Source organism: Montipora foliosa, chromosome 5 (assembly GCF_036669935.1).
Source record: "Montipora foliosa isolate CH-2021 chromosome 5, ASM3666993v2, whole genome shotgun sequence".
Lineage (NCBI taxonomy): Eukaryota > Metazoa > Cnidaria > Anthozoa > Scleractinia > Acroporidae > Montipora > Montipora foliosa.
Window position 1 is genome coordinate 10406662 of NC_090873.1, and position 25000 is coordinate 10431661.

The 25000-nt window shown below is 38.6% G+C and overlaps 1 protein-coding gene across 2 annotated transcripts in view; it reads right to left on the reverse strand.

The window, feature by feature from the left end:
• LOC138003602 (uncharacterized) overlaps nt 1-25000 on the reverse strand; it is a 35659-nt gene that overhangs the window by 10499 nt on the left and 160 nt on the right. For both annotated transcript variants that reach the window (XM_068849748.1, XM_068849747.1), the window contains exons 1-9: nt 23434-25000; nt 9782-11406; nt 8628-8673; nt 7995-8235; nt 6106-6455; nt 5597-5829; nt 4196-4491; nt 1670-2029; nt 760-904 (exon numbers count right to left, since the gene is read on the reverse strand). The exon at nt 23434-25000 is cut by the window's right edge and continues 160 nt beyond it. In XM_068849748.1, the coding sequence (XP_068705849.1) occupies nt 760-904; nt 1670-2029; nt 4196-4491; nt 5597-5829; nt 6106-6455; nt 7995-8235; nt 8628-8673; nt 9782-11406; nt 23434-25000 (4863 nt within the window). The remainder of the gene's footprint in view (nt 1-759; nt 905-1669; nt 2030-4195; nt 4492-5596; nt 5830-6105; nt 6456-7994; nt 8236-8627; nt 8674-9781; nt 11407-23433) is intronic.

A 25000-nucleotide genomic window follows, 5' to 3' on the forward strand; every position in this document is an offset into this window, starting at 1 on the left:
TACATAGATGCATTTTCTGTTTAGTAACTTAAACTGAAATACATTTTGTCAACTTGTTATCCAATGATGAACCTTTCTTTTCAACGGAAAATAACATTCAAATATAGTTAACGCTGTCGGAAAACCCAACTGGAAAGACGCATCGAGTTGGCTATTTACAAAACAGTGTGGAGTAAAATTCTGGGACATCCACGGCGAATCCAGTCAGTGGTAACAGCAGGCTTTGACATACATGTCCAATAGATGGTTTTCAATGACATGATGAGACGGCCATGTTGGTGCACAAAACAATATCAAATTATGGCCCATGTTTTGTATTACAATAGAGCTAAATTCCCAAATGACTTTTTCTCTATTGTTCTGTACACCAACATGGCCACTGTGACATCAGGTGAAAACAATCTATAAAGCTGCATAATCAGATTCATGGTACTTTGCATGAAGTTCACAATGTGTCTCAAGGTGTTCCCTTCATCCTAAGAACTTGATGTATTGGTCTTCGGTTAGGGTTCTGGTTGAGGTCATGGTTAGAGGTTTATGAAACTGTATTGGACAACCCTCGGACTAGAACCCGAACCATGCGCCAGTTGCCAAACACCTGATCCACGTCGCCTCCTTCAAGTCTACTTCAAACTAGTTTAAGAATACCTCCTATGTACAGGGGGAAATGTGAATAAATATTGTACTTTACTGTATTGAGAACAGGGTAAAGGGTTTCCTTCTTTCATTCACTTGAAAGAGAATTTTGACACCACTTACATCACTTTTAGGAGGTAGTATCATCTCCAGTTTACACAACATGTTATCTTCATCTTCTTCTAGGCTACTGTGGAATGAAGCCTCCAAAACTCCTTTCCTCTCAATGCGAACTAGCAGACTCTTCTGAAAAAAGGGGTCTTGGAAACTAAAAAGAAATGACGCCCCAGTCTTAATGGTTCTTAAACTCCCTACTAGCTGATGACAATTGGTTTGTCCTTCATTGTTTACAAAATGCGGGGTAGACTTTCATACACTGGACTAAGACTGGGCAAAACAACCATGCATTGTTATATTCCGATTAGCCCTTGCTAATTATTAGGTATTGTTATGTTTGCTTTGATCTTGTTTCATAATGGACATTAATTATTTCGGATCCGGTAAATGAAAGACCAGCCAAAATGGGCGCTCTTTTCAAAAAGTGATCTACTAATTTAAATGGGAATCTCCTTCTTTTTCTCAAGAAAAGAGAGTCGCAACTTTCCACGTGCATCCATAAGTCGACGGTAGCATGCTGCATGTTTACCATTTCTCAACAATAAATCACTCTTTGGATTTTGGAAAAAACGAACGGTGTGGAAACTGATTTTTCATTTACATATCCCAGGTAAGGGTTACAGCTAACGTAGATGCAATATTTCACAAACAAACTTACATAAGAGAAAAAGAACAGAAAGGCCGTAAACAAAACGAAAATGCAATAAAAAGAGAAATGGTCACACCAAGAATGGCCTGACTAGGATTACTTATCTAACCTGCCAAACCCAATACCAAGCATTTGAAACTCCTCTTCACTTCGCTGACGACACGCATTTCCTCAGTTACTGATCCTTATAATATTATGAAAGGGGCACTTTCACAGTCTTTACTTTAAGTTTATTTACAAACCTTGAAGTCAAGTAAATTGTCTCACCTGAGATGAAATCTATGCAAGCGATCAGGTGTTACAGCGGTGACTACATCTCCGGATAGGAACATGTAAGCTTTGTCGTTGCAATACATGAGTTTATCAGAGCTTCCATCTCCTATCTTAACATTCGTTTTAGGCACATCACCATCTACCTCGCGCTTTTTACAGGTTGGCACGCAGTACAGCCTTAACTCCGTTATCTGGTTGATAGCAGCGTCTCTGGGTACAAACACTAGAAAAGATGCTGCTTTTGGCTCAGAATCTGACTTATTGATTGCTGACTCCACAGCTTGATCAATAACTGCACCAGAGCCTCCATCCAATGCAAGTTTGCTCTGACAACAATCAACCAAAATCTTCAAACTGCAACAAGAGGGAGTTGTTGTAAGGCATAGATCTGGTAAAAAAATGGACCCTTTTGCCTATAACTCCATGAGGGGTGATCTGAAAATGCAACAAGAGTCCTTCTATATGCCCACTGTAAATTAGCCTGCGTGGCAGGCGTTCGAAGGGGAAAGGAAGGGAGAACCGGCGGGAAAATGAGGAGGTCGCGCCCTTCTTCCTCGCGCGACCTCCTCATTTTCCCGCCGGTTCTCCCTTCCTTTCCCCTTCGAACGCCTGCCACGCAGGCCAAGTGTAAACATGTGTCCAGTGAAAGTCTGTCATCATCACAGCTCCAAGGAGCTTGAGCAGAACTGGTTCATCAATGAGCACACAAGAGGACCCTTCAAAATGGGTTGTCTCAAGCTTGCAGCCTTGGATCGCCACAGATGAAGCGACTAGGCAGGAATCCCAAAACGGTGAGTTATGAATCATAATTTTTTAACTTACGTTCTTCAAGTCATGTCTAATTGCGCACGTGGTTGGAAAATTTAAAGAAGTCTTGTCAAATACAAATTTGAATTGTTTCCGGGATTTTCCGAGGGTAAAATATCCTTTAAAACCGACGTTTCGACCAGTTTTACTGGTCTTCTTCAGGTTGTTTAAAAATGTTACCAATATGGCGGATCGTTTTCAGTCGTCCAGCTTGGTGACCGCACATGACGTATCGTGATCATTACACAACGTGTAAATGATATCAAAATGCGCGGGAAATGCAGTCTGAGGCCTGTCAAGTATTTGACAGGCCTCAGACTGCATTTTCCGCGCGATCCGCCATATTGGTAACACTTTTAAAACAACCTAGAGAAGATCAGTAAAACTGGTCGAAACGTCGGTTTTAAAGGATATTTTAACCTCGGAAAATCCCGGAAACAATTCAAATTGTAATTTTTATAGAGATGAGAGGTGAAAGTTTCAGGAATACGATTGTCAAATACATGCATGCGGAACCCGTTTCAAGAGACAGTCTTGGAATTGCCTCTACAGTGCGTTCATGCAATGCTACTTTTAATTGGGAATTTATAAATTTGCAATTATTGCTTAACACTATGCACTCATTGTTGTGACATAATATGTCAAAATAGCTATGGGGAAAGCCATCTAAAATCCCATCTGGAAAGTGACTTGGATCAAACTCTCTAAAAAGTTAAAAAATTCTCATTCTGAGCCACTTTAAAGTTTCAGACGGTCAAGGTAGCTCTCATTCCCCTCCAGATAATTGTATGATTTATTTTTGAAAAGGGGGGAATTACAGAGTTTGTTTTTGCAATATATTATTATTCAGTATTTACAAAATACAGGGTGATTTTATGTGGCTCTCCGGTAGCTACAGTTACCAAGCACATCACAACATTCAATACACTTTATCAAGGATTTATCTTTTCTTGTTGTTGCACTTAGTACACATAGCTGTTTGATGAGAGTCACCTTGAAGCCTACGACAGATTTTTCTTTATTACTCAATCGAAAATCATTGTTTTTAAGAGAAAAAACCGTCAAAAATTCCATTAAGATTTTTAATCTAAGCCTTTTAGCCTTTAAAAAATCGGAATTTTTACTTCCGGTGGGGTAAAAAACCCGCCCTAGAAAAGAGACTGGAAATAGTAAGCCAGTGACAGCAATACAGGAAGGCAGGGAATTCTAGGGATAGAAATTTCGTTTTGTCTTTTGAATTCAGACCCTGGAAGAATTTCGTTCTGGTATTGACATCACAGTTCTGCTATCCCCAGTCTCCTTGCTCGCTTGGTTTTGTACACCTCAACACCCACCCCCCCCCCCCCCCCCCCAGTTCCCCCAAAATTGCATGAAACAGTCACATCGTATAAAATCTGCCCTGCTGGATGGCAAGCTACGCACTGGGACATCCAAAACAAAGAAAAGTCACGTTTGGCTGGTTGAAATCGCTTTGTTTTGAGAGGCTGTTGCATTCTTTTGCCATCCAGCAAGGCGCATTTTGTACCATGTGGCAGTATCATGCAAAGAGCCCATTCTGATTTTTAAAAGAATACTGGAGACACGAAAGGAAAATCGATATGAAGAAATTGTTGTTGTACTTGAAAAGCAGAGAAAAAATTAAATCCAGGAGCATATACATGTACAACAGCAAAAAGAATAATTTTAAGAGAAAGCTCTAACTTTGAAACTTACGCTGACAAGTGCTTGACTTCAAATGTAATGATATTTCCGTCATATCTTGGTGGTGTCCCAAGTTTGTCTGTTATTTCAATCCACTCTTGTTCCTCAGGGCTTGATTCTTTGAAGAGGACTCGAACACGTACTACTGACATATCGATGTCTCTTCTCTTGTAACGTTCTTTCAATGACAATGGAAGCTGGATGGTTACAGGCTTCAGAAAATCAACCGCTCTTGGCCTCTTTAATCTCAGTATCAGTCCTGGCAAAACTTGCTTCTGCTTTAACAGTTTTTGGGAAACCTCTTGCAGCTAAACAAAATACATGTAGAAAAAAAAAACAGAGTACAGAGATAATAATAATGTTAACACAACAGTTTTTCATTGAATTGAGAATCTACCTTATCAACATTGATTTTGCCTCAGCAAGATAAAAATGAAAGCTAAGGAAAGCCACATATGGCCTGCTCACGTGCCTTGCAATTACAAGTATTTTTTGTTGAAATACAGTTGTCTTGACTGAAATAATCTTTAAACCCAAGACCTAAAATATGTTTAAAAATATAAAACTTAGTAGGTATGTTTGGATTTAAATTATCTGGTTTGAGCAATTTTCTTTTAAGTGCTACTATTAATGTGCCCTCTAATTACTCCAATGAAGTAAATAATTTTTAATTCCATCTCTCTGATAGCATACACACTATGCATGTTGCTTTAGCAGCTTGCATTCTACTGTGCGGACAGCTGTTCAACTGCTAAATTTCAAATTTTGATGCAACATTACTGGAAAATGTTTAATGTTGTTTATGTGAAATAAACTTGTAACACTGCTTGAATCTTGCTAGCAACTATTTCAAAAAGCTAATAAGAAAAATTAATTTTTCAGATTTTGAAACATGCCAATTGTCTGTGGCAGTCAAATTTTCTGCTTTACTTCAATTAGTTTCCTTTGACACACACCTTATAACCTCAGAGATATAATAATTATTGTCTTACTAACCTTGTTTTTTCTTAGCCCATACTGAAAGTTAGAGATCCTTGGGTTTTTTTTTTTCTGCAATTGATTTATGGCCCGCATGCTTCGCACTTAGGCTATAAAATCAATGGAGAAAACTTGTTCCGTAACTTACAGTAGGGACCTCGAAGTACAGTAGGTTAGTACTTGAGGTATGTATTAACCTGACTAATGCCTGGAGGATCTTTTGGGTGAACTGCTTTATTTTCATACTACAAGAATCCAGAAGGCTTGAACTTTTCAAATGATGTCACAATGGGCATGTTTGTGCTCCTTTCAAAGAAATGGTGTCCTCCTAATTGACTCTTCAAGAATGGAGCCCTATGCTTAACGTTTGATTTGGTTAGAATATCAAATTTCGATTAAACATGGGAATGTAATAGACAGGTGTGACAGGCTAACCTCAACGACAACTTCAAATGATTCATCCTGTCGAATGGCATTTTGCGGAAAAGATATTCTTGCAAGTGGAAATTCTGGCCACACCAGTTCACTTTCCTGACTTGTGATAGTATGTTGATGCAATCTTAGACGACACACCACAACGAACGTTGAACACTGTGTTATTTTACTGACAGCAACAGGAAAGAGGAAGTCTGGAACATCACCAGGGTCTTCATGGTCTTCCTTAATGTCTGAAAAAGGGCTTCGAGTTATTGACTTGTGGTCACCATAGAGAATGCAAACATCTTCCACTGAGCTGTTTATCATCATCATCATCATCATCATCATCATTGTTATTATTAACTTTGTTTTACAAACAATCTACCTTTTGTAAGTACATGTAGAAGTTCTAGAGAAATTGTTCATTTTAAGCTGTTGTCGTCGCCAGCCGTCTGCTGCAACTTTGATAATGAAACAAAACCTACTTTACTAAAATCACACACAAAAAAATAAAAATAAACTCTCACCATCCGATGTCCGCAAGTCCTCTGTTTCAACAATATCGTCCCAATCATTGGTTTCACTGTTGATCAAAGTTTTAATCACCACTTCATAACCCTTAAGACTTGAAGCACGGTGTGGAATGACTATTGTGACAGCTTCATTGAAATGTAGAATCCCCGGACTGTCCACTACTGATAGCTCGATGACATCGCTGACAATGGCCTCATGGTGATGGAGAGGCGGGCTACGGGCACCAGGATTCCATCGAAGAAGGGTCAATGTTCTGTCTTCAGACACTGCGCCTGGAGGGAATATTACGTGTACGGCAACTTGCTTGAGGTCCCACCGTGCCCCTCCTTTGACAACCTTTTCTCTGAAAATGTCAAACAAAAAAGTTGGCCCACTATGCCTACGTACCAACCAAAATACAAAGCAAACCTAACTCATTAGTCAGGCTTAAAATTAACCATCTGCTTAAAAATTAATTGTAAGAATGCCATGGATGATGGCCAAATCTGATGGGAAAAAAACCATGTAACAGAGAAACTCGCTAATTCTCATAACCACCTCCATATATTAACTATACAATGTTTTGCATTCTTTCAGAAAAAGACTAGAGTGAAGAGATTTTAATTACTGTAAATACCGGCGTATAAGCCGCACTCGCAGATAAGCCGCACTCCGAGTTTAGCAACTTAGATTTTGGAAAAAAAAATTTGAAAGAAATTAAAATAAATCAAAAGTGGAGTCTTGACAAAGATGTCTTACATGTAAATGCACTGTTTCTTCAAGTTTCTTGCACGTGTCAACCCGCGTATTAACTCACTAACATTTAAAACAGAGAATACTCAGACTCTTTCATGTAACTATAATTTTGACTCTCTAATAGTATGAAAATCCGACTAGGACATAAATTCGATCTTTCTCTGGCATCTTTAATACAGTATTTTCCATTTCCCATTAGAATTTACACGCAAAAACACCTGACGAACATTTCGGTTCGTTTTAGCTTAGTAACCAGGCATTCTCGCTCATGGTGGATCGATTTCTGTCGAAGTGAGCGGCCATCGTTGACTTGGTAAACAACTTTGTGGTAGAATGGAGATTCCGTTCCCTGTCGAGTGAAGTTCACCTGCTCAAGAAAGGCAATGTTAAACCGGTTAAAAGATCTTTTAACGAAGAAGGTTTAATCATTGTGTAAGCTCAAACAAACTTGCAAAAGCAATGATCAATGCGTAATGTGGTATTGTTTTATGAAGTTCTTATTAATTTGCTTCACAGGTCTATACAGACTTCAGAATTTTTGCTAAACTTGTTAATTTATGCAAATTTAGGGCATGGTGTCTAGATGGTCTTGAAAATAAGCCGCATCCCTGATTCGATCCGAAAATTTTGAGCAGAAAGGTGCGGCTTATACGCCGGTGTTTACGGTACTTATCGACCATGACTTGGGGATACTTGAAAAAATCCGAGTGCTCCTTGGCAGAACTAGAGCTTAGGACTGTCCGATTACTTAATAGTTTGGATGCTCTACCCCTGAGCTACACAAGACTCCTATGGCTCAGTGGCTCATCATCAATAAATAAATCTCTGTGCTTCATTCACCAGGGTTAATTTCTTTCAGTACAAAGACTAGAGTGTTTGATGAATTTTGAGATTAGTTGAACTTGGCCAAAGTTTGGCTTACTAATGTTACAGTTTGAATAGCTGTTGACTTCATTTCTCATAATTACAATGTAGCGATGTCTACACGAAATTTTGATTGACGAGACGACATTTGAACCAAACTGTGAGAATATTTTGAATAATTGTAGCTTGAGGGACACCTTTAAGACTAAACGGTGTAGGATTGAGATTGCCTTTATTTTTGTTGGCATAAACAGTGATTCCAAACTTCAAAGATCATCTTTACCTGCATAAAACAGTGCTACCCTCATTCGTGTCACAAAAGGAACTCGGGTATTCATTTTCATCCTCAGATGAAATGTCAATTTCCTCCTCAGAAGTTAAATTGACCTCTTGGTCGTCCTCAGAGTCTTCAGAAGTTACTTCTACCTCTTCGTCCTCTTCTACCAACACGGTTTTGCTTTCTTCTTTTTCTTCCTCTCCACTGACACTCCATTGTGTCACGGTGGTTTCTTTGAGTAAGGGTACTTGGGGTTATAACAAACGAAGGGAATGTTACAAAATTATGAAAGATGAATAACCAATGAGGAACGATTAATTAGCCATTTTGCACTGAGTTGAGATCTCACTGCTTTTCCTCTGTAAATATGAATCAGTTAGCATGAAAACAGACTAATTTCAGACTAATTTAAGAGGCAAAAAGAGCAAACTGCAAATTTCTTTCAAGCTTACATATCTGGTAAGTGTTTGGCCTCTATTACAAATACATGTAGTACGGGGATGTGTTAAACTGTATGTGTCAACAAGTATACATGCAGTTTAGCAAGTAAAGTAAACCTATCATTCACCTCTCTTCCTGATCGTCTTTTACGTGACACACAAAGACAATAAGAAAAAGAATACTAAAATGCACAAGTACCTTTGGGTCCCAAAGCGGCTGGTTTTATCCCAGTGTTAATAAATTTCTGTTAAGATCAAGAATATACATGTGAATGTGAAATGTAGGCAACAAATTATTGACAACTGTATAATAATCTCTAATATGAATCTGAGTACACAGCTAAAAGCCTACAGTGAATCCTGGGAATCAGTGCAATCTCTTGATAAATGGGCTAGCTGCCAACAAAGATCATTTATCACATTAATGTGCCAGGTGCATGCGCAATACGTGATGCCCAACAGCAACGCATGCTGGTCAATTTTTTCCTTATTGTTTTGTTTAAGTAGTATTGTTTAATAAAACAAAATGTGCAAAAAAACAACCTTTGAATGCAGTTTTTAGGGTACATGTATCCAAAATAATGATCAAGCCCTCCTCAAGTTAAATCAGCCTCGGTAAAAACTCACCTCTTTGTGAATAACTGATTATTCACAAAGCAAAAATAATTACACAAATTTCGCACTCACACTAGAATTTAAAAAGAGCCAAAGTGAAATCAGTCTAGCAGCAATGTTAAGAAAACATCAATTTTTTTTTTTTTTGAGAGGAACTGCCCTTGTGCACCATTCTTACTGGAAATATGCACACCCAACAGAGGTATGAGTAAGTTGGCTCTCCAGTTTCCTCACGGCTTCATCGCTAAGTAGTTTTTTTCCCACAGGGCTGCCTTGTTGAAATCAAGGTTTTCGGTTAAGAGAAATTGGTTGTCGTATGCTTAGCCATGGTTTATCACTCTCTAACCCAGTACTACATGTAGATATCTGGACTAAAACTCATGCCAAAAACATATGCCAAATACCCTCAGTAGCCATTCTCGTCACCAGAGCCTTGGATTGACCCAAAGCTCTGGGAAACTCTACATTGTCTGTAGGAGAACATGTGCCGTAGGGTTCTTGTAGCCAAGAATTGATTATTTGAACCTCACGGCGCCTGCTCACTCCTCGTGCTAACATGAATGCACCAATTAGAAAGTACGCTTTTGATTGTTCTTCACGAAAACCAATGAGAAGACAGTTTGTTTCAGGGTTCCCCAGAGCTCTTCTGTCCCTCAGTCAAGAAAAGATCTCTAGGGTCGAGATTGCCTCATAAGCCTTCAAATTCATTCTCTTCTTACCAAGAGAAAACTAACTAACCTGCAAGATATCTTGATAGAGATCTTTTCTTTCATTATCTCCCACTGATGAAGCCAAAGCTTTGATGTCACGAAGAAACTTCTTTATCTTCCGTTTGTCCATTTCTTCGAACTTTATCGTCCACAGTTCTTCATAAAATAATAAGGCTTCCTCTCCGTACCTTCTGTGAAGCTTCTTTTCTTTAAGGTCTAAGCACAGTTGAAGGATACTTCTTATTAATCTTTGTCTGGCCAATGAGCTCATCATCTCTGTTGTCTCTTCAATGCCCTCCCTCTGTTCCCACTTCAATCGCCAGGAACTCAGAAGATCTTTTCGGAATTTGGTGATACTCTCTCTTTCATCTAAGTCTTCATACAGTTGTTCGACTTTACTTCTGAGGGTTTCTTTCTCATAGCCTTTGTCACCGACAAAGTTTGCCTTGAAAAGAACTTTACTGTACAAATTTAACTTGGATCTTGTGTGCTTTAAACGATCCGCATGCATGTCAAGTCGATTGCAGAGCTCAAGTATCTTGTCCAAGAGCTCCACTCTATTTTTTAACATTTTGTTGAGCTCTTGATTGTCCATTGCCGCATCGAATCTTGTATAAAAATCTTTTTCCGTTTCACCCTGGAATCCATCATAAAACCACAATTCCTCTTTTTCACAATTGTGCTTTACATCTTCCTCTCCTTCAATATCTCTCAAAAACTCTGCAACAGTGTCAATGATGACTCGCTTGTGTTCAGTAAAGCCAAGCCAAGAGCTCTCCCTCTCTTCTTTCCATAAATGCTGACAAAACGCCAAAGCTTCTTTCTTAAATTCCGTCTTCTGACTATCATCCCCTATCAAGTCAATGATAGCGTCAATAAGCATTTTCCAAACCTTGCTATGGTTCCCCGGTTTGAGTGATTTCTCCATTTCCCAAGCATTCCGGAACAAATTTAACGCTTGTTCAGTCTCTTGTAGGTTTGCCTGAATAATGCCTTGCTGAAAAATGCTTTGCACTGTATCCGGATGATCTCCAAGACATTTCCTTCTTATTTCAAGGGCCTTGTCAGCTGGTTTCATTGCTTCCTCGAATTTTCCTTGAAAGAGATAAGCATTCGCAAGATTCCTGCAGAAATTGGCTTCCTCCTCATAATCTGAAATTTCAAGCACTTCTAAAAGCCTGATTGCCTCTTTGTAGCATTCAGCGGCCATCTCATAATTGCCTAGACCCTCATAAATAGTGCCAATTTGATTTTTGTAAACCGGCAAGTTATGATACTCAGCACCATCCATCTCTAGAGCCTTGGTGTAAAACGCAAGGGCCTTGGTGAAATCTTTGAGGCCATTATAGCAGTTACCCATTGCATTATAACACCTGGGAAGGATGTCATTCACTTGCAGCAGCTTTTCCGTATAGTCTAAAGATGACTGAAAGCATTCCAGTGCTTTCTTGAAATTAGCTTTCTTATAATAGATTTCACCTTTGAAATACAAGTACAAGCCTTGGGTCAGCGTGAAATTCTCTGCTGTTTGATCTTGGACTTTCTTAAGCGAATAAGCTGCTTGTTCCAACACTTTAAAAGCCTCATAAGGCCCATCTTGCTGCAAGACATACAAGGATTCCCAACACTTTAAATGAGCATGGAAGAGTGAGCCTGCCGTGAAAAAGCAAAGAGTTTAGTAAAAACATCACATGAAAGATCCAAGGAAATCAGCTTTGACCAATAAAGTGCTGATTGAAAACACTGATAAAGGAATGATAGTTGCCCAGTAGAAAAAGGTGTCAATTGACCTAGGATGATACATGAACCCAGCATTTCTTTCAATATAAAATTATAGTCGGTGGTGACAATCGCTGAAACCTTATTCCAAAATAATAACAACAACAACATATTTTGACAGGATGACCACTTCAGTTACGAGAACTGTTATCAAGTTGGGTCCTGTAAATCACCACCACATTGCCTCACTTATGCTCACTTATGTCCAGATTGGTGCAGAATTAGAAGCACAACCAATTTTGATATCTAACTGAGGTGTCCTGTTAAATTTAAGCATTTTGCTGCTACTGGTTTCTCACAATAACATAAGTGATACTGATTTCAGATACGGTAAATACAGTTGTTAATCTTTCGTTGATGAGCAGAGTTGAGGAGTCATTTTCAGACGTTAACTGTCTGTATTCCTCGACACGAGTGACGTTAACATTGCGGAGAAGAACAAGGGGACACTTAATGACGATTATCAAAATAGGCTTGCAGCTAACTACATGTGTTTCAGGAGATATCTGTTTTGCCTCGGTCTTAAAATCAAAATTCAAATGGGTATTTAACGTTGAAAGGGTAACTAAAACGCTTTTTGCATAAAAACCAAATAACAGCAAAATGCTGGCCATTTTGGAATCATGTGCATGGAGTAAGGCACATGTATTTTGAATTCATTGTCTTCTTTTTAACAAGATGAAACGATTTAACTCTGTGATTACCTTTCAAAAACACACTTTTTCTAGGATCATGGACCACCCCCCTGTCAAGTGTGCAACACCTTATTGCTTTTGTGGACAACATACTGAATCTCACAGCATGTCTGCCCATTTCTGTTTTGCTGAGGACAAATTAATTATAGCGACGACGTTCCACCAAGAAATTACTTATTAAGTTTTGGAAGCAAGTCTTAGCTTAACAAGCTGCGACTTCTTGGTGGCCGCTTTTGAGGCTAAAATGTGGAAAAAATGCTGCAGCAGTGCAGGTTTGAGGGTTACCAGCAAAACTGAAAGCAAAACTGTATTCATGTACTCTCTCTGAATAAAAAATAATAATAATAATAAAAAGCAAAAATTTAATGATATTAGTTTTCTGTTCAAATACCCTACTTTTGGAGTTAAAGGAATTTAATAAAACGATTATTATTCCATTCGCCCTTGTTGGATATGAGACTGGTTATAGCCCTTGTTGGCTATTTACCATCTCACATCCAACACACTCTCATGGAATAATTAACAAATCCACTGGATAACTCAGTTGCTTTTGCTAGTGTTTATCTGCTGGATAGTGATTTATCGCTTGAACAACTGGGGCCAGATGTTTATAAGTCGATCAGAGATAAGAGAAAATACTCTGATGAATGAGACAGCTCTTTTTTTTTTTAAATGTGGAGCTTGAGTCACTGGTTTTTTTTTTTTTTTCAAAGCAAAAACGGGGAAATGGAATTGAGTCATATTATTACATCATTATTAAACTGATTCTAACATCAATGTCTGGCTAAAAAATGTTACTCAAATATGCCCCAGAATGCTGGAAAACACGTCTCAGAGCGTTTCAAATTTCAAAATTTTCCGGGGCAACATGCCCCCGGACCCCCCTAGAAGGCCACCTATTACATTTTCTAATGACAACCCTGTTCTCCGAGAAACTTTGTCAGGCTTTTCTTTTTTTCGTATTCCCAGTTGCATTTGTGCTATTAGTCTATCGAGGAATTAGTCAAAAGCGACCAGCTCATTAAATTCTTGATTCCTTCGACTCGATTCTAGATTGTCTTTCCTCAATCGTTGATTCTCGCAAGGATCGAGGATCGAGTAGAGAATTGAGACTCGAAAGAGACTGTCAACTTACTTTTGCACGGTACTGTAAATGTTTAGTTGACAAAAAACAGTATACATCGTTTTAAAACGTGGTTAAAGGTTTGGTGTGAAGTAATGTTTAAAAAACGAGCAGGAGTGTTTTATTGGGTTTAAAACCACGAGGCGCAGCTGGGTGGTTTTAGACCCGATAAAACACGTGCTGCGAGTTTTTTGAACGGCTTCAAAAACATTCCTGAAAAAGCATGTGTCAATAGATTTCATAACAATTATGCTATCGTGAATGTTGGAAATTTGCATACGAGAAAAACATTTTGGGTATAAATTAGTATGCAAGAAAATCAAATCTCACACGTGTTTTGAACTTTTCTTCTACTAACCGAAGAGGTCATGGCGTCCTGTTCCAGAGCTTTTCGGAAGCCTAAAAATGCTGAGGAAGAGAGGAATTTAAGTATTGTCTAATATGCCTTTACCAGATTACTGTACTAATGGTATAGAGAATTTTTCCAGATCTGTATTTAACAACTGTACCATTAATTTTGTGCAAAAGTAAATTTACTGTGTGTGAAATTAGTTGAAACAACATTAAATATGCACCCACCATTTGTTGTGTCAGTTGCGTGTTGATAATTAATTATTATTCATAAGTCATGTGCAGTGTCTTTATATCTGATAAAACACTGCATACTAATAAGGAAGAGATTTATAGATATAAAGTCACTACACGTGATGTATTATCAACAATTTGATAGGTCAATGGGCTTATGAATTATTAATGAGTTTTTGAACGTGATATAAAACACGCTTTCAATATTAATTCTCTTTGCCCCTATTATACACTTTTTATTCTGCAGGAGAAAGCCATAAATCAAATCTCGCATTACTTGCAACACTATAATGTTAATTATATAGTCTTCAGTATATCGGGGAAACCAAACGTCGGCTTAAAGACCGTTTTAACGAACACAGACTCTATAATTATCCCACTGGTAGTTATATCCAGACCACAGTCTCAGAACACTTTCTTAGCAACAATTACCATTCACACAGTAATATGTTACTCATTCCCATCAAAAAACTAATTTATAAAGTTTAACATGACTCTTTCAGGAGAGCTCGGAAAGCCCAACTCATTGAAAAAGCACACACTATCGAACCTCTTGGGATAAACGAATGTGACGGATAATCAGCAATCTTGTTATTCTGTATATAGTGTTACAATGGTATTTTATTCTTCTGTAATTTTGGTTTGCTTATCCACTAGCTATATCATGTTACATCTTCTGAAGTCTTCTTTAATTACTTCATAACATGTGTATATATATATCTTGACTCACTGAAAAAATTGATTTGCGTTAATTGCTAATTTCAGTTTACAGTCTCCCCAATTACACTGTAGTGCTCCAGCGCTAGAACGACAAATAAACTTCCTTTCTTTCCTTTCCTGTGAATTCGTTAGATCTCCAAAACGATAAGGAAGGCTGGTATTGGCCAGACAAAATTATTTTTTTGCATTGCTGTATCAGTCCTTCAGTAGTCTACAAGTTTGGCTTTCAAAAATATTTTTCCCTAAAGTTAAGCCCGTTCGGATGGAGTCAGTTTTTGGATGGAAGACCTCTGCAAAGTCTCTGTGACAAAAGCATCTAATCTCTAAGGTTTTTTTGGGTTAACTTTGTATTTGGTTGCTTAAGGCTTTTTTCCTAATATTCTTTTCACGTTCACAAGAAACCATAGAAGCAATAAATTTGCAGAATTTGTTTAGGTTCCAGTGTAACTACTAACTCGGCCGGGAATTCTCCTAGCTCGTGTTTTGCATCCCATTCCCAGAAAATTACAGTTCCCCACCGAAGCAGGAAGGGGAAAATTAATTTTGTGGGGCAGTTGTGGAATAGAAAGAGTCTGCAGTGAAAAAAGTATCAACAATGTTCAGCACCAGCACCAGCACCAGGAAAATACTTTATGTATCCCGTATTACAAATCGAAGATACCATATTAATTGAAAAATGGGACTATTTTTAAAACTCATTTTGAGGCATCACGCAGACAAATGGGTAGAATGTGGGCCACCATAAGAATTTGACCTATCAATGAAAAATTCATCGAAGAATTGGGTTACTTCCGTTTCTCTCCAAATTTTGGCACACCAGAAGATTATCATGCTAGTTTACAGCATACATCTTTGATATTGGACATCCATGTTTTGATCAATTGACACCTGTCAAAACAAGGTATCCACTGACCAGTATCATGTGACCATATCGCAGGCTCAAGCTTAGAGCTCACCGAGGTCAGCTGTTTTATTTTAAAAGTTGACCGAATCCGCTCTGACGAAGGGCTAACGCTCGAAACGTCAGCTTTTAGAATCTCTGTACGGTGGCCAATTTACATTATCAACTCCGTTGATAAAACCAAATTTTTGTATACTACTTCCCCACCGACGCAGCACCACAGTTTCTTTAGAAACTACCCCTTCATTCATTTGTTTATAGATTTAATTTGCTTAGAGCTACTTTTTTCTCTGTATTGCAATTTTTGTCATATCTTTAGAAGCTCTGATAAGGTTACATGATGCCTGGAGGATCTATGACTAGAACAGAACCGAAAAGAGAGAGAAAGAGAACGATAACAACAAAACAGAATACCAGTAATGGCTCATACTTAGTGGAAGAAGTTACTCCACAAATTCTTTCCTTGGGCACTAGACCGTTTGTTATTTTCAAAAAGTGGTTTAATCGGTTTTTTCTTTGTTCAGGAATGAAAATCGAATTTTTATTGTCAACTGGAATTAAATAACAATTATCTGTACTCTTTTGGACATAAAGAAAAAGTTGATTTGTTTGTTTGTTTTGCTCTTAAATGCGTTCGAACAAGTGCTTTTTAATCTGTTTGCCCAACTGGTTTTCGATGTCCCACGGTGAGGGTGTGCTTGTTTTCTTTTAAAATTCATGCAGTGCAAGAAAAATTCATTGCCAAACTGGTAAATTCCAAAGTAAATGTCACTCGAAAAACCGATATCGTACTCATGGCTTCATGATTCATGCGATATCGGTTTTTAGCGTAAAATGTACCGTGGAATTCACTAGTTAGGCAATGAATTTTTCTACAGGAGAAAGCAAAGAAAATGCTTTACATGTAATTATTAAAGAAGCAACTGGAAACACCAAAATGCAGACAATTCAAAACCTTTAGTAAGACTAAATAACCAGGGAGCTCCGCTTTTCGGCCTGGCTAAATCTATATATTAAAATTAGCCAGTCACACTGGCCAGTTTTTTTGGGCTCAGTTGAAATGACGTAATTCTCTGATATGCCGAAGTGCCCACTTTAGACGAAGAAAAAAGGGAATTTTCGTCAAAATCACGGAAAACATTACATAGAGAGCTTCTTAAGAGCCTAGCAAAGGCATCTGGATGGTTTTTATGGCAAAATAATGGCAATCGTAAACAATATTCTTGTCAAATAAAAGCGAGCTTCTTTGTTGCATAAACATAATTAGTATTTCACATAGCTTGCCGTTAAATTACTTTCTACTCTCAAAATTAGCTCCAGAACCTACTTTTTGCATAGAATAGGTTTTTAGAAAGATGTTCTTGTCTTCTGAGACAATACTTTTTGATTCTGGGGCATTTTGTGAAAAGAAATTGATCACTTCTGGTGTCACGTGCATTGCCCGGATTTGCCCAAAAATATGACCTTTTATCACCTAAAAACCAAAATATTTGCGGATGGGTCGATTTCTGTGACATTTGAAAGGATGATTGCTAGCGAATGGAGAAAGAATCTTTAATATAAACAAAAATTCCTGTTTTGCATGAGAATGCAATGAAGAGGTGAATACGCCTTTTTTTCTCTTGCATGTGCATGCGTTTGGGATGTTTATCTTCTTACGCAAATTTGGACACAGTACTTAAATCACAAAAATTCAAATAATCTTTATTTTGAGCTTTCAACACAGTTTGTCACTTAAAGAAGGCAAATATCTACTTTGAAAAATAGTATTTTGACAATAAAAAGAGACTTGGGAAAACCTCTACCCGTTTCTGTAGGCCGTCAATCTGACATCGCAGTTCATGAGATCACATGACATGGTCTTTCTTTCTTCCTTTCTTTCAGCCCAGGCCAGACCCATAAAGGAACAGTCCTAATGCTAATTAAAAGACAAGGTCGCTCTAAAATGCGAATAATTTTGGTACCCACCAATTTAAAGTTCACACAGAGACTATTTATTAACTCTTGTTTGAGTCCCAATCTAAATCCTAGCCTAGTTAAATTCCTCTCGAAAGGAGCCAAAAACACCAAATAGAGCCCCACCATTTTGAACCGAATTTTTAGTAACCCGGCTGGCTAGTCGGGAAGCTCAAAACACAGCCAGTGTCAATGTGTTTTTGTGGCTATTCACTTTTACTTTGTTCCATGTAACTTGAAAACGCCATCGTGTTCAGCTCCATATTGCAAAAACAGATCCAAAAAAGACAACATTCATAATTCACCTGTAAAGAAGCTGCCAGACTTGATAAAGAAGTGGCTCCACAAACTCGGCCATGGCAAGTACCCAAAAAAATTAGAAAATGAGTATGATTCTATCATTTTACGGATGAAAGTTTTGAGAAGGAATACCAATACAAGCTTTTGGGTAGAAAAAGATTGCAATAATGAAAGCCCACTATCACAGCTCCTAAGACCGCTTAAATTAAGAACACAATCGGATTCCAAAAGCTCTCTTTCTCTTTCTGCATGATGCAAGCAATCCCTTCGCGTTTCACCAACAGAAAGAATAACAATCGAAGTGGAGACACAGTCAGTTTAAAATATGAATTTACAAAATGCAAAACTATACACGGCTTAAGTCAAAGGAAACAGCTGAAATGATTCAGGATACCCTCCGTCTTGTCTTCCAACTCTGTACCGGTAAGTATCGGTCAGCATGCACCAAAATGTGCCTTCATGCCGCTCGTTCATTTCTTCACCTTCGCTGTCATCAGACACATTCCGATTCAAATCAGTGCGGTTCAAGTGCTGCACCAATTACCAGCGAAGAGAACACAACTCGGACTGAATGACCTGGCCGAAAAGCTGGTTGGGCTACATGTACCAAATTTGCCTCAAAGTGGAGGTGCTGAATGTCATGTTTTTGGTTGTTTCGAAGGGGATTTACGTCGGCCAGAATTCAGATAGGAAGCTCAAACATCGGTTAGTAACTCAACTCAATGTGATTTTTTAATTGGTGGATACAAAAAATGTGCACTTTTAAAGCATCCTCGTCCTTTAATGTCTGGTCAAAATGGTAAAATGTCCAATCAAATGAAGATTTGAAAGGACACATGACCTATAACAGCCCAGTCAAAATGTTTCCGAGTAGTAGGCAAGCTGGCTATAGTAATAGGCAGGAGAGGCCTTTGGACTCTGCTGAAAGGGCCAGAGCCCCTTGCATCCTAGGCGGGTCCGGGGGCATGCTCTCCCGAGAAGTTTTGAAACTATTGGCTTCAAATGGTTGCATCTGGTGCATTTTAGGGTAAACTGTGCCCCTATTAGAGAGCATTAAGATAACAGTTATGAAGAGTTACACAAGACTTTCGATTTTCAAATTAAAGTTACATTCCACCAGCAGCATTATTGGAAAAAAAGGATAACTTTTGTACAAGCAAGTACATGTACTTCTCAACTGTGACAGTGAGAAACTCAGGTGTTGAAAGTTAACTCCTAATATATTATAGAGTCAGTTAAACTGAAGGCTTCAGATCTTCAAATCATTTGAGCAATATATCATCTCAATGCAAAGGTATATGTTTCCGGGGCTAAACACCTGATACTGTTTGAAAAAATTTAGAAATTTGCGGAGTCCCTGCGCCAACATGACGAGATCATTTGGACAGCATCTTGTTTGTACATGCAACAACCCTGACCACTGACCATCCGTTCAGCTCGTTTTCCCACGCCATTAGCACGCAATGTTCAAGGCGTTCCTATAGGAACGATTGTGTGCGGCTCGGGTTTACGTGGTGTGTGTTTTAGTTACAATTTGAACTGCAAGTTTTTAAGAGACATTATAGCCTGAGAAACTATGAAGGCTTGCAGTATGCAGTCGAAACATACATGTAGCGATTAAAGGGACAACATAGTAAGATAAATGATAATACTTTATTAGTATAATTTGTACTTTATAGTCTCCAGTGATGAACAAAACCTCGAAACAACCTCATCCTGAATACAAGTCTGACAAATGTGAATTCAATGTAAGCGGCAGATATTGTGTTGTAGGCGGCCAAATAGCAGGCTGCCGGCACATTTTGACTGGGCTGCTATAAAAGAGGAAAAGTTATTTCCAGCACTGGTCTCCCATCCAAGTACTAACCCCATCCAAACAGGATTAACATTAGTAGACACTGAGGCTAGCATCAAATTAATGGTGTGTGATAGGTCAAGTCAATGACATTCAACAACAAAATAAATCCATTTCTCCCACTACAGGAATCAAAAATGTGAAAAGAACATTAGAAAAAAAGCCTAAACCACCAATACAAAAAAATACAAGTAAATCAAATACTTAAAGACATACAATACCGGCTGAAAGTATTGACCACTTTACTGCATCACCCTGTCGCGACTTTCCCTCAGTAATCCCACGGTAGGCCGATTTTCTGCCAAGGGAAATCTACAGCTAGGCTCTAAAGTTGCCGCAGGAAAGTCAACCGAGGTAAACCCTCCGTAATTAAAATTCTGCGGTAGAGTTGTAAAGGGCTTCCGTTGACTTTGTGTTTCGATAAGCCAGATTATAATGTTGAAATCCCACTGAAGAACAGAAACTGAAAATTGCGAACAGGAAGGAGGATATAGCGGCTAGTCATGGACCTTGATTGCCTTTATTTTCCTTTTACATGCAAAGAGAATATCTGAAGCCAGATTCCGACCACATTTGAAACCTTCTTTGAGACATATTTTGATTGCAGTGATTATTTCGGAGACTTCTTGTGGACTATTCATTCGAAGGTTCAATAAATCGATTTCGTGGACGCTAATTTGTCCCGCTTGCGTGGACTTCGCCGTCATCACATTTTAAAATTTTATTCATATTTCAGTTTGTGGGAGAATTTGTCCGCTTGTTTTTTTGCAGCTCAGCGCACGGAACATACATTTATTATCTCGATATCCTGCAGCCGGAGAGGGTTTTGACAATAATATACAAAACTGAAAGCTTACATGTTCAGGGTCTGGGTGATCGGCCATTGCAATGCCCGCTTGAACAGGGCTCAAAATTGCGACCAATACAGTCGCATTTGGGACTAAATTTTTCCCTTTGCGACTAAAATATCTGGAGAAGTCACAAATTTGCGACTTGTTGTCACCTTCGCACTTTCAAAACAAAAGGATTAGCAGTTGCCACTTTGCTGCTACTTTTGCTAAAATAAATAAATAAATAAATGACAAAATTATTTTGCTTCCAGGGTTCGACATCTCCGCTAGCCCGGTAGCCCGAGGCTAGTAAAAATTTTGTCGGGCTAGTAAAAAACCACGTTTAATAGCCCGCTGGCTAGTAGAAAAATGGAAATAAACTAGGTATAATTAGTTTTAGTTTGAAGTTCACAGTTGATTAAAAAAACGTAAATCTATCATCTTCTGGCGTCTTTTTTATCTTGCGTGTCATTCGTAAACATCGCTAGTTCCCAGACTCTGAGCTTAATGGTTAATGTCTTCCCCAGTCTTCTCCCTACCAATGTTGTGATGCCTTGCACATCGCCTCACACCATCGCTTCGCACTTGAAGCGATTGTGAAGATGGAGCGATTTTTGACAAATTACGAGGCGCCACCATGTAAAACGGGGAAAGCGGTGGAAAAAACTGAAAAGACGAGTAGACAGGAAAGCAGTAAGATTTATGAGAGCACTCAGAGAAAGAGAACTTTTAATCCATCGTGGAAAGCGAGCTTCCCATGGCTTGTGCACTGGCATTCTACGGTTAGCCTTCGCCGCGTGCACAAGTGAATGTGAAACGAACATTTTGTTAACTTTTTCCTTAATAACACATTGTTATCACAATGGAAGACAAAATGCTTAAGTTTAGAGTAAGGTTTGCGTGTTTGGGGTTGAAGTAGACTTCGAGGGAAATTGATCCGGGCTACCAAGTTTTGCTTCGGGCTAGTAAATTCTAGAAATCACTAGTCCGGTGGCTAGTAATGCAGGTAGCCAGGTGTCGAACCCTGGCTTCTCGCTGTGAATTTTCTCTGAAGATAGCATAATTGTAGAGTAATTTAGCTGCGACGTTACGTGCACAGCTCCATTCCTTCGATCGTTAGCCATTTTCAGCAGTTTCTTTACACACAAGTATAGCGGGCTCATATCTTTTTTTTGCTAAACCGCTGACAACGCAATGCAGCCTGGTGATTTTGCGACTAAATTTTTTAATCTTGTCGCAAAATTGCGACTGGATTTTTTCGTTAATTTCAAGCCCTGTTGAAAGGTTTAAGACTACTCCAGCTAGGTTGTGTGGCTAATCACTGTCCAAAACGTTACGATTGCAGATTCAATTTAACTTGACTGAAATGTCGGGTTGCTGGTCACAGAGAATTTACCAAACACATTCAACATATCCTTGAAGACCTTGCATGACCAACCGTTTGTTGTTCAAAGTAAGACTTACGTAAATATTATTCTTGCGGTTTACTACTGCAGTATTACTTTCCAAGTTGTTTACAGTAACAAATTACAAAAAGAAAAACATTCCAAGGAAACAATCCAGGATATCAAACCCCCCAACTAGTAATAAATTATTTGATCTCAACTGAAAAGATTGTTTTCATGCTCTGGTTAATATTTGATTATTGGTGCACATCAGCGTGGCTCATGCATCACGAGCGACGGCAGGCTGCCAAAAGAGTTACTCGTGAAAGCGCAACATCAGCACAGGAGCAAAGATAGCTTGAACATCAAGTTAAGAATTATGTCCTTCTTTAGGCAAAATTTCAAAAGTTCTCAAGTTTGTTTCGCTTGCTGGTTTTGCGTCTTTACAATTCATAAGCAAACAATGAGCGTTCAGATAATTAAGAGACTTCATTTCTCCACTAATCACAGTCTATTCCTAAATTTGTTTTCCATGCACAGTCAACATGCCGCAATTGCTATGATTACACATAACAATTTATTGCTGATGAAAGCGATGAAGAAAGAAACCATTCTTAAAATTTAATTATTCGCAATACTATTCACAATAGCTCCAATGCCTCGCAAGAATGTATCAATTAAAATTGAAATTTGACAAGTTTGACAATAATATGTGGAAGGAATACTTGCTTTTCACCAAAATGGCGATGATAAAACAAAGACAATCGCACAAGTTTGGATTTCAAGTTTCCAAATAAAGTAAGGTCAGCCTTGGACAAAAACAGACACAATCGAACCTTTTTCGAAACCAAACAAATTTCTCATGCACACATACAGTACTACAGCCTGGATATATAAGAAGTGTTTCATTGTTTGGATAATGCAGCTGTCGCTTACACTGCAGTTAATAACAGTATCTTTGTATCTTTACAGTAAAGAACTCTTCGGTTTTACATTATGTAAAGATAATAAAATTTGAGTCCTTACGGAAATCGCGCACTTTCTCATTTTGATTACAATTTCTTGCATTAAGAATCGATTCTTCACGCCCTGAGATCAAAAACTTGACAGTCTTCCGCTTATTTCACTAGTACAACAGATCATTGTTCTTTCCCGTGGCAAGCTTCATCTTTTCTCTCACTGCAAATTTCCCACGGCAAATAAATTGCACCTCGGTTTTACTGAGGAAAAAAAAATTGCATACCTCGGTGGCCCATGACCATTACCCGCGGCAAAGACGAGGTATTGCCTCGTCCCGGGGGTCAATTCTTTCAGGTGGTACTGTATTACTGTATTTTGTTTAATACACAAACCAAAGCCAACAAATGAAGCGGCCGATCTCCAGTCAGTATTCCAAAGAAATCTCACCTTTTTATTCTGACATTCCTCAAAACCCTTTAGTAAAACTAACATCTGTTACACAGTAGTATTGCTGTGCTGATTGTTAAGGCCTCATTAGGGAAGGTGGGAATCTATGTATCCCGTATTTATTAAGTATGATTTTTGTCTTACCTGATTTGCCATCATCACTGCAATTTTCAGCCCATGATTTGAAAAGCTCCAATCTCTTCTCGTTTGACAGCAAGGCATTGACTAGTGACACAATCAAGGCAATGTCATGAAATTCACCAGGAATGCTGAAAAACTTTGACTCCAAGGAAATGTCTATTGCAAACTTGTAGTTTGCACTGTCACTGGTAAACATCTTGAATGCTTGAACATGGTCAGCTTCTACAAATCCTGCAATTGTTTTCACTTTTGACATAAAGTGCTCATAAAACTGCCTCCTTGCATTCATGTACGATTCAATAAAACGTTCATCATCCTTTATGCTGTCAGCATAGTTTTTCAACAGTGGATGAATGTCATACATCAACTCCTTTTGTTCTCTGTTCACAACAAAAATGATGGCACTGGTTTCTAAACCTTCAAGCTGTGCCACAGCTTCTGGCAGGCTAATGCCAAGAACCTGTGCTGCTGTCAAAGCTGAGAATGGGCCGCAAAACAAAGAGAGTGAAACTGCTGATACTTTTAAGCAGTCAGATGGTAATGTGTTAAACATTTCATGGATCACAGATTTTTCACCATGACCAACTGCTTCCTCATAACAATAAGCTTTTTCTTTGACATCTTTGTCATGTTTAGACTTCGGCATATCCCCTTTCTCTTCAGAATCCTGGATAAATTTCTCAATTTCATCGATCAGGTCTCTGGGAAGTTTTCTTTCCTGTTTCAAAATTGCTGCTAACCCTTTCACAAGAAGCGGTTTCCCATTGCAGGCATTCAGCAACTTCTGTTTTTGGACAATGTTAATGTCAATGGTCTTGTCAGAAAGAAGGAGCTCTTCGGAAAAAGTGCATCTGAGAGGTTGCAGTTCATAATCTTCCACCTTGTTGGCCTCATTCAATGGCGTCCTTGATGTCAAAAGTATCCTTAAAGGTATCGTCTTCCTGTCTTTGTCATACCCTAGAAGCTTTCCGAGGAACAGCATGAATGACGTCTTTAAGTTACTACCTTCCTTCCCCTGTCCCAAAGTAAACTGTTCAACGTTGTCAAGAAGAAAAAGCAAAGGCAACCCCTCGCTTTCTTCAAAAGCTCTTTCAAAGATTTTTTCCACTACAAAACTCATGTCTTTGCTTCCCAAACGCACAGGAAGGCCAAGCTTATTCATGATGTTAAAACACATTGCTCTCAAATCTTTTGCTTCTCTTAAATCGAAAATGTAAGACTTTCCGCCGCGCCATTTTGAGCAAATCTCTTGAGCAAGCGTTGTCTTTCCAACTCCTCCCGGGCCGTGCAAGTTAACAACGGATGGTTGTCCTGTTTCAAGTGTTGCTGTGATCCTCTTGAAGTCGTCGTCTCTTCCTTGTAATTGTTTCTCCGGATCATACAGAGGCGGATGAGAATCTATATAGTCATCAATGATTTCATTGATTTCTTTCCTGCTGCTTGACTTTGCGGCGACAAAATCTTTGATGAGAGTGAGTTTGCTATTCGAGACATAACCAAGGTCTTGCAGAAGTCCAAGACATGACAACAGATCTTCGTTTTGAAGCGAGTGAAAGTGTTCTCCATAAAT